This window comes from Apis laboriosa, unplaced genomic scaffold (assembly GCF_014066325.1).
Source record: "Apis laboriosa isolate Shangri-la unplaced genomic scaffold, ASM1406632v1 scaffold30_cov140, whole genome shotgun sequence".
Lineage (NCBI taxonomy): Eukaryota > Metazoa > Arthropoda > Insecta > Hymenoptera > Apidae > Apis > Apis laboriosa.
The window spans coordinates 2,820,150-2,832,243 of NW_025222776.1; the positions used below are offsets into that span (position 1 = coordinate 2,820,150).

General features: G+C 16.1%; 1 protein-coding gene across 1 annotated transcript in view; it reads right to left on the bottom strand.

Moving 5' to 3' along the window:
- LOC122714423 (guanine nucleotide-binding protein G(o) subunit alpha) overlaps positions 1–12,094 on the bottom strand; it is a 100,077-nt gene that overhangs the window by 52,747 nt on the left and 35,236 nt on the right. Inside the window, exon 3 of the mRNA XM_043935740.1 lies at positions 626–668. Within this exon, the coding sequence (XP_043791675.1) occupies positions 626–668 (43 nt within the window). The remainder of the gene's footprint in view (positions 1–625; positions 669–12,094) is intronic.

The window sequence follows — 12,094 nt, forward strand, 5'->3', positions numbered from 1 at the left end:
TTTTTTTATATAAAAATTTTTAATTGTATAAAATATTTAATTATATAAAAATGAATTTTTAAAATAGGATATAATAAATGTAATTAAATTATTTTTAGAAATGAATAAAAAAAAATGAATCTATTTCAAAAAAATATTAATGAAATATTAAAAATAGAATTTTGACAAATTATAATAAGTTATAATAAGTATAATAAAATAAGTTATTTATTGTATTATATTATATATATATATATATGTATAAGTTATATAATAACTTTAGTAATAAATAATAAAAATTCTCATTATATAATTTTTTATATAAATTAAAATTAATTATGGCGTCTGCTGCAAAATTATCTTGAAAAATATTTTAAAGATTGAAAACCAAATTAAATAAATACTGGTACAAATCCTAAATTTAATTGAATTTATTATAGTATCAATCAGATAACTAATTTTAACATTAGTAGTTATTTTTAATAAACAAATTATTACATGCCATAATTTCAAATTTATTATAGGAATTTTTTATTAAAGGAATTTATTAATAAATATTTTAAATTATAAAGAAAAAATAAAGAAAAAACAAAAATAATTTATATCATAATTTCGAACAATAAATATATATTTTTTAAGTACTTACTTCATTTGTTTAACGATGGTACTTTTTCCAGATTCGCCGGCACCTGAAAATTGAAAAGAATAATTGAATTAATGAATTAATAAAAAATAATCGTATGCTTTTTAACTTTTAATTCTTAACTTTTTAAATAGATTTCTTTATAAAACAATGGAATTAATTTTATATCTTTTTTATCTATAAATATATTTTTATACAATAAAGAAATCTTCTTTATAAGATAAAGAAATTTATTTCATTCCATTATGAAAAATAAAAAGTAATCAAAACTACGAAACTACGAAATAATGTAATGAAAGAGATTAGATATGTCTTTTCCAATGAAATTTATTGTTAATTTATACACGAAATTTTAATAAAATTATATAAATTAATAAAATACATGAAAAAATCGAATAAGATAAAATAACATCGGATAAAGTGACTAATAAATAAATTATTTTTTGTTCTATAATTTTATTGATTTTATATTTTTATCATTTTAATATATTATTCATTTTTTTTTTTTTTTAATTTTATGCCAATATTTAAAATAAGATTCTTTTCCTAAAACTTCTTTATAAAAACTTTATTTATCAAATATGCAAAAAATTGTATTGTTAAAAACAATTTTTTCCCTTTTTCATTTGTCTATAAAATAACTATTTTAAGTTAATTCATATACATGTATTTTATTATTTTATGTCGATATATATAATATACATGTATATTATTTTTTTTTATCGATTTTTAAAGATTAAAACAAATATAAAAATTAAAAATTTAAGTTAAGATTTATTAAATTATAAGCAATTTTATTTTGCGTTAAATGGACACAGAATTTAATAATAATATGTAATTATATTATATTATTTTTATTTTTATTCTTATTCTTATTCTACTTAATTAATTTTATTTGTATGATAATTAAATATTATACGCAAATTTAATCATGAATAAAAATTTTGGTTATGATATAATATTAAAAATTGATTCTAAATAGTATATTATAAAAGGAACAAGAGAACAATATATTATTTTGTACATGATTATTTTGCTAATTCAATTTTTATTATTAGATAAATAATAGCTATTTCAATCAAAAAAATTGCAAGAAAAATTTTATAAATAAATTTGTATAAAATTACTAATATTTTGTAAATGTATATTTACAAAATTTATTATTGTATATTTAATATATTTCAAATAACAAGACAGATTTTTTACATTATTTTATTTTATATATTATTGAACATTATGAGTTTATTTTGACTGCATAAAAATCCAATTTATTTATATTTTAATAAATAAGCTTAATTAACATTTTTATATAATTATATAATTAATTTTATATAATTTTTGTGTTTATTTTAATCTCTGAAATCGATTTTCGAAAAATATTACACACAATATATATAAATAATATATTAACACAATTTAATTATATTTAATACAATTTTTTGTAATTAAAATTAATTGTAATTAGAATCAACTTTTAACAAATAATTTTTTGCTTGACAAATTTCGAGATCATTATGATATTTATATATAAACTATAAATTATATATTTTCATTTTATATTTCTCTTAATTATTGTAAATGTTTAATTAATTCTTTAAATTTATTTTATTAAAAATAATTGTACATTTATAATAAAATAAATTGATATAATAATAATAAACATATATAATCTGAATATTTTATCCATTTAAATAACAATTATTGTGAATTGCTTTCGAGAGTATTTCTCACAAATCAATATTGTATCTAAACTCAATTGTTTGATAGTTGACATATTGCAATTTGCTCACAAATAAATATATTGTTATATTCAAACAATTACTATTTGAATATGAAAATATTTTTGTACGTGTTGAAAAATGTTTATCAAAATATTGAATAAGAAATGAAATTATAGTTTCAATTACGATTTATAAAAGAAAATGAAAATAAATATAATGATTTAATGATTTAATATAATATAATGATTTTCATATATTAATAAAAATATATGTATTTATTGTAAATAGTTTAAATTATTCTTTTATTATTTCTTTTATTATTTTTCTAATTATGTAACAAATCAAATATTAAAGATTATTATAAATCATATAAAAATTGAAATAATACTTATTCTATTAAATACACGAATATCTTAAATTATTTTTATATTATAATTATTTTTTATATTGTTTAAGTTATTATTTAAGTTATTATTAAAGTTAGTGTTACAATTAAAAATTCATAAACAGAAATAATTTTCTTCAATTTCATATCTTTCTTACTAATTATTGATCCACAATTGTATATATTATAAATTAAACTTTATATTGCATTTATATTTATAAAATTACGAAATTATTACTAGAATACTTACGTGAATACTAATGTGAATAAAAATATTTTTTTATTAAATAAAAATATTTTTAATTTTTTTTTAGATTTTATTCTTAATTTTATACATTAACTTTTTTTTGATATTAATTTCTTTCTTCTTCTTTTTTTTTTAAAGATGTTATGGATAACAATGATATATTTTTTACTTTCATGATAATGATATCACAACTATTCGTGCTTCAAACTAAATCGCATTAGGAAAGTTAAAGACAGTTAATTCTCAAATGAATAATAAATTCTCGATGAACAATTACAATTGTATATATTGAATTTTATATGTATACATATTTGTATTATATTTCCAAAATTTTAATAGAAATTATGATCTTAAGCTTGAAATTTAATAAAAAGTGTTTTTAAACATTTCAATGATAATTATAATAATATATAATAAAAAATGTAGATTATTGTTAAAAAATTTAATTATGATTTAATTGTAAAATTATTTCAAGATCATTGCGAAAATATTAATTTATATATTTATATTTTATTTATTTATTATAATTTATATATTTATAATTTATATAAATATTAATATATATAAATATAAATAAATATAAATATATAGTACAATCTTTTTTTTTCTATAAATATTTTTATGAATTGCCTATGTTTTAAATATTTATTTTACTTTTATTATATAATTATATAATTATTATTTTACTACTTATAATAAGTTCAATAATATTAATATGTAAAATATAATATATAAAATAGTATTAATATATAGTATTAATATATGGAATCTTTTTCCTTTTACTTAAATAAATTTTTCAATAAAAAATAATGAAGCTGCTCTTATATGTATATAGATATATGAAAATTTATTTATATATAATAAATATAAAAATAAATAATAAATATAAAATAATATACGTTTTATTTATTCTCGATATTATATATATACACACAATTTTTAAATATTTATGTATTAATGTAATAATGTTTATGAACAGAAGTATATAAAAATAAAAAGAAGAAAGCCAAAAAAGAAGCATTCGAAAATAGAAGACCGGAAATGACGTGTGCACTGTAAAATAAGCGGAACTTGCTTTCCTGCTTATAGGTGGCGAGTCTCCCCCTCTTTTAAAAACCTCTTTCATCCTGAACTTGTTCAGTCTACTATTACTTCTATCGATCGACTGGAAACATTCCGATTCTAACTCGTTCGAACGCGGCTGTTATATATATATGTTATTTCCGTCGCATTTTTTCAATATATTATTTTCAATTATATTAAATTAAATAATAAATTTATAATTTTTAATTGCTAATCTTAAATACAATTTCATACAATTTTTTCATACAAACTTTTTTTGAATTAAGTTTGCATCATGATGTTGGACATTTTCTTTGAATTCTTTTATAAAATAATGAAATATATGAAATATAAAATTTATTATAAAAATATCATCATTTCATCACTGCGATTTTAATAAATATTTTTTCACATTTAATTTTTCTTTTTAAAATTAAAGATTATTTCAAGATTATGTCATTATTTCATCATATCTGAATTATGTATTAATTGTATTAATATTAATATCTATGCGATTTAGAAAAAATATTCATTATAAGTGAATATTATTGAATATATATCGCAAAATCAGTAATGATTTTAAAAATTTCAAAGAAATAAGCTTTACAACAAATCAAGAACCAATAATAATAAAATAAATAAAGTAAAAAATGAGTTTAAACAAAATACTTAATAAAATTATTTTAAGCACAAATATGTTCAAAATTATTTAATGATCATTGAAAAAACCTCTGATTTAAATTAAATTGAAATATTATAAGATAAAATAATCAGAAAGTAAAAGTGAATTATTAAAAATTAAAAAAATAATTTTAAAAAATATAACTATTAAAAACTACTAAATGATTATATAATAACTATTGTAATAACTATAATATATTAACTAATATAATAACTATTAAATAATTATTTAAATAATCATTTAGAGTCTATTTGAATAAAAATTCAAAAAAATAAAATTAAAATAATTATTAATAAATTACATCGATTTAATAGATAATATTCTATATATAACATAATTATTTTAAAAATAACCAAACAAAATTTTACAATTTATTCAAAATAATATTATATAAACTATTCCATATTATTATATAGTTGAATTTAATTATAAATAGTAATTTTGATGATTTAACTTTCTTATAAATTCTAACTTTTATAAAAAATTAATAATTTTTGTAAGATAAGATTCATAATACTAAAATTGTTTGTTTTTTCTTTTTATAATTATCCTAAAACTTTTTAGCTCAAAAAATAAAATAATATCCCATATTACTATCTTTTTATTTATCTTATAATTTGGATATTTATTATAATAAATATTTAAATTTGAAAAATAATTTAACTATAAAAATAATAATAAATAATAAATAATAATAAATAAATAATCAAGATAAATATAATAAATATATAGTACAATTATGTATAAAAAAAATTATGAAAATAAATTGGATAATATTAAAAAAATTTTGTTGCAGAGATAATTGTTCAGAAAGAAAATTACAAAAATATTTGAACAAATATATTTCTTATTATATATATATTTTATCTTATAATTAATATTTATTATATATTATTATATTTTATTATATATTATATATTATAAATACATTAATATAGTATTAATTAAAGTATATATTAATAAATATATTATATTATATATTACAATTCATTTGATCCATTTTTAATTTAAATATATCTCTGAAGTTATTCATATATATGCATACTTCTGCATAATATTTATATCTAGTATTTTTTATTTTTTTTTTATTTTTATTAATTTTTTGTGCGCTATATTAATTTTCTAAACGCTTTATTATATCATTATATTTCATCTTTTATCTATTCTAGATTATAAATTTTTATGAGTTAATCTCATATATACAGCCATATGTAGAATATATTTTATATGTATTTTTTTATCAATATTTACCATTATTATTCTGCTTACTTAAAAATTTTGTTACAAGTCTTATTTTTTGGTCTTGTAAAATTTTTCTTTAATGTATGAAATACTTGCATTTGTTAAAATCTCATTTACATATAAATATAAGGTTTTTAGTTACCATTGATTGCCATACATATTATGACAAAATCACTATTTTATTGAATATAAATTTTGTATTTTAATATTCATATTTTCTCAAATATAATTTATCGATCAGAATAAAAAATATTAAATTTATTTTCGAAAAATATAGCAGTATTCTAGAAAATAATATCTTTAATATCAATATATATTACATTTAAAAATTCAGTTTTTTTTTCTTCTTACTATATATATTATATACATTTGTTTTTTGTTAATTTATTGGGAAACTAATTTATTTATGTTCTTCTAAAATTTTTCGAACGAATTTAAGTGAACGTCTTTTCTAAATCCATTTTTTATTATACACATATATATATATATATATATATATATCCATAAAATAAATTATGGATTATATCCATAAGATAATAAAATAAATTTTATTTAAGTTTTTTTTTATTTCATGAATAATTTTTTTTCGATATAGATTAATTTCTTCGGATAATCTTTATAAATTTCATTTGCAAGATTGTCTGTATTATTTAATTTTTTTATAATATTTTGTATATAAAAAATTTTATAATGAATTGTTAATTTAATTCTATTAAAGAAATGAATTATATTTTTGTAAAAATTTTTTATATTATTATTAATATAAAATCTTACATTATTATATTTCAGATTTTAAAATGCATATTATTTACAATTATCTAATAATGATAAATAATTAACATATATAAATTCATCAAATAATATTTTATCATGAATTATTAAATTCAATATTTATTGCGTGAATTTAATGTAACATATTTCTATTAATAAATATTCAAATACTTTTATGACTTTTCTTGTTCACTTCTGAGACAAATCTCTAACTACTATGAATATTCAATTTATTTCAAATTTTATATAAAATATCTTAATTTTAATATCTTAATTTATTTGCTTGTAATTATAATATTATTTTATTTTAAATTATTTTAAAAAATCAATTGAAACGCAAATATTTATTATTATTATATATTATTATTATAGAATATATTATATATTTGTAATTTAAAGTTTCAATAGCAAATGTTTGAATATTTTCTTAAGCCATTGTATATTATTAGATATTTACAAATTCCATTAAATATTTTAATATATAATTAAATAGGCTGTTAATATATTTGTAAGTCACTTTTTCTAGAGATAAAATATTAAAGTTGCTATATAAAAATGTTCCTTAAAACTTATTGATTAATTTCAAACAATTAATGTTTATATTAATTTATGTTATATTATATAAATAAGACTGAAATAGAATAGTGCAATTAACGAGAAAATAATTTTTTTTGTCCAAAAAATTAATTTTTTTTATAGTTTATTTTTATAAAAATATTTGTAAAATCTTGGATTGAAATTCATAATAGTTTTCAAATTTATTTACTATTGAAGTATATGTTACTCGATAAATTAATAATAATAATGAAGGAAAATCTAAAATGGCAAATATTAATCAAAATAAATCGATTCCATGACAAGAGAAAGGAATAATATACCAAAATAGCTGATTAATTGTAAATTTGATATTTATTCAATAACTGTTCCTCAAATTTTAAAACTTTTTTCTTCAAATAATCTTTTCATATATAGTTAACGAATGAAGCTAATGAATCTTCTTAAATGTTTTCGTATTATAACTTTATATAAAAAAAAAATTTTGACTACACTATATGTTTATAAAATAAAATCTCATAAGAATTTTTATCTTTATATGAATTAAAAGATAAATGTCATGATGAAACAATTAAAATAACAATTTAAAATTAAAATTTAGAATAATAAAGACTATATTTTTGAGCAGATAAAACTGGAACAATATAAATAATTTACAAATATAAAATTACAATATAAAAACATTACAAAGTTTTAAATTATTTAATTATAAAACATAATAATAAAATAAAACATTTTTCCATTTTTTTAAGATTTTCCATTTTTTTAAAGATACAGAAAAAATATCGATATTTTCAGCCAAATAAAAAAAATTCCTTCCTTCAAACAAACTTAAGTTGCTTATAATTTAATAAATAACCCTTAATCGACATTTTCATATAACAATTTTTCTATTTGTTTTACTCTTTATAATCGATTCTCCAAAAGTGTCTCATATATACATTAACATCTTATGATATCTAGAATGAAACATATAAAAGATTATATATCTAGAATGAAACATATAAAAAATAATCTTTTTCTTTGCAGTTATTGTAGATATCAAATGCTATAAATATATTTCTTATTTTAAATTTATCAACAAATTTATTAATAATTTATTAACATATCTATTTCAAGTCTTTTTTAAATCTCATTAATATTCTTTCATTTTAATATAATATTTTTTATATGTTTTGTAAATTTTACAATAGAAATTTTGTGTAAAATTTTTCTTTAAATCCAAAAAAATTCCTTTATTTATTTATTTATTTTTTTTAATAAGAACAATATTAATGTTGTTATTAATATTGTTAATTAATTATTAAAATTTTTTTTATTTTGTATAGTTAAAGAGCGAAATAAATAGCAAAAAATAGTTTCGAATTATACAATAAGATTCAAATAAATCAATTTTTGATGAATTCTATAAAAACTATTAAATGATACGATATATGCTATTATTGAAAATGAGATTAATAAAAATATATTCTTTAATATTTTTTAATATTTCTAATTTTTTTAATCAATAATGATTTGATAAATTAATAATTATTATAAAAAAATTATCTTATAATAACTTATGAATAATTTTAAAAATTAATTATTTGCATATATAATAGAATACATTATAAAATACACATATAAAAAAAAATTTAATCTTAAATTAAAATAAATTTTATATTTTTTTTTTGACAAATTTTTATCCAAAAATATAAAATTTAACTACAGTACAAGATACATAACATTTCTTTTATCATCTTATATTAGAAAGAATAATATAAATTTTAATGTTATTTTTTATGAATTTTCTAATTTTAATTTAATACAGAACAAGAGAATATATTCTATTTAATATATAATTAAAAACAGATAATTTTGTATGTATGTATTTCAAAGATTAAACATGTATACATATACAAAAAACAAAAATATTCGTATAAGAGAAATGTAAAAATAAAGCAAAATATATACTTATATACATATGATTGCATTTTGTAATATAATTGAAAATTCTTATACTATTTATTCAAATAAATACTATTTATTCAAATAAAAACTACTATTTATTCAAATAAAAATAGTACCATTGATTACTATTAATATAATAATTAAAAGGTTTTCTAAAATTAATTTGCGCAAATAACAATTTAAAATAACAATTTAAATCTTTTTGACATAAAATAAATTTATAATAATTTATTAATAAATCTATTTCAAGTCTTTTTTAAAATCCCATTAAATTAATATTCTTTCATCTTAATATAATATTTTTTATATGTTTTGTGAATTTCCAGCATATAAAATGAAATTTAAATCTAATGATTGATAAGTAATATATATATATATATTAATATATAAAATATAATATTATATAATATATAATATATAATATTATATATTATATATTACATATTATATATTAATTTTACATATTAATATATAATATGTAAAATTAAAAAGTATTAAATTTTTGTCCAAAAATTGCTAATATTTAACTATTAAAATTTTGTACAAAAAAATTGTATAAGAATATACTTAAACTCATTTTAAAAAATAAAGATTGATAATATCTATAATACAATAACTTTCTTTTTACATTTTTCACATTAGAATAAATATTTTTTTTAATCTAATTCTATGTGAAATTTTCCACATTTTTCTTCATCTATTTATTTTTTATTATAGAAATATTTTTTTACATAGTATATAAATAATATAATATATATTATATAACATATAATATATATAATAATATAATAATAATATAGAATATCAGAATATTCATATAAACAAGAAGAAAAATATTTAAATTATAATCATATATAATTATTAACTTGTTTTAAAAGTTGTTTTTTTATTTACATGCACGGTGACCAAAAATTTAAAAAATATAGTCTATTTATTTATATACTTAGTATCTCTTTATTTTTCATTGATATTAAAACATTTAGTATTTTCTAATTTTTCAATAATACGTTAATACATACTTCGTCGTTAAATGTAATTAACTAATTATATTTATTATAAATGTAATTAATATAATTAATTAATAGAGCGAATATAGTAATAATTAATTAATAGGTTTTAACTTTTTATAATTATACATCAAATAAAATAATTGATGATTTGATAAGTCTCTGAAAAATTAATTCTTCGAAGCCACTTCGATTATTTTGTAAATAAATCAAAATTTTTCTATTTTTAAAAAATAGAATAATAAAATTCCAAAAAAATGAAATTTTAATATTCTGTATAATATTCTGTATATAAGATGCATAAAATTTTATATGATAGAATCAATTCTGATTATTATTTCTTTATCACTATTTTGAAAAAATAAAATGAAAATTTAAAAAAAAAAAGAGATATAGTAAAGAAAATAAAAAAAATTTTACAGATCATTTGATACAATATGATTAAAAAGTTTGTTCAATTAAATAAGTTAAAGTTCAATTAAATATAACTTTGAATATTGTATAAAAAAGGAATATTATTGGAAAATTGTGCAACTGTTTATATTGTGAATGAATTTACTCAAGTTAATAATGATTGATTCTAATTGTTTTTTGTGACTGATTAACGATTAACTGAATATGATTTCTGACTGATTGATTTTTAATTTTTTATTTTTGCGATAACTAATTGCGATCTGATTGATGGCGATTAAATGATCTTCGATTGCTAACTGAATGTTCTATACGAATTTTGTAGTATCTAATCGAACTCTATTTTCTGATTAATTTAAACTGAACATAATTTGACTTTTTCTTTTCTCAGCAGATGTTTTTTGAAAACTATCGTTTTAGTTCTTCCTTCAGTCAGAAATCATATTAAATATTTGTAAAATATTTAAAATGAAATTTAAGAAAATATCTTAAAAAAAACTTATAATAGACAACGCCGAATAAAAAAATATTACTCTATAAAACACTGAAAAATAAATATTTAATCATTTTCATTCATTTGTTACAAAGTATTTTATCATATAATTTTATCATTAAATAAACATAAGTGTGTAAGTCTATAACTCATTTTTTTGTTTCTTACACTTTTAGTTTATTTCATTCTATAATAGAATTTTATAGATACAATTTAAATTCAATATTAGTTTATTATTATTTTTTAATATTTCAGATTGTAGATATAGACCAAGTGACAGGTAGTCTAGTCTATGGTGCGATTAAACAGATCTCTTGTAATTTGTCAATTCGGAGATTTGTTTTTAAATACTTAAAAAATTGGAAAGTTTCCTAATTTATAGACTGACAATATGTTACCAAAGGATCCTGATAATTATACTCAATAATTCTAGGCATCTGAGTTTGATCCGGCGGAAAACTGTCATTAAATAGCTGCCACCGATGACTAATTTCACGTATCGCCTCTCCAAAGAATATTACTTGCGAACAAACTGAAGAGAAATGATTCAGGATTGATTATCTCCTAACTTCAGGAGTAACTAACCCTCGGATCCAATTCTTGATTTTTTGTAGATTCGAAAAAAGAGAAGATGGCTTAAGTCGCAGTCGTAATAATTTTGTCCTAATTGAAAATAGTCATTTGAAATTAGTAAATTCTCATGAAGTCATCTAGACATAGTCTAGATATTTAGTCTTAAAAATATCTAGCATAAAAAAAACAACCGCATAATTAGCATAATCTTGCTGCTTCGTACATTAAACTTGTTTTTGAGAATTTGATTCGTTTTTATTTTTCTAATTTCTTCCAGCTAGTTATTAGAAAAATTTTAGTTGGCATTCTATGTGTTCAGCTAAGTCTGAAAAATTCTGAAAAATCTACGAGATCAATGAAGGCACTAATACAC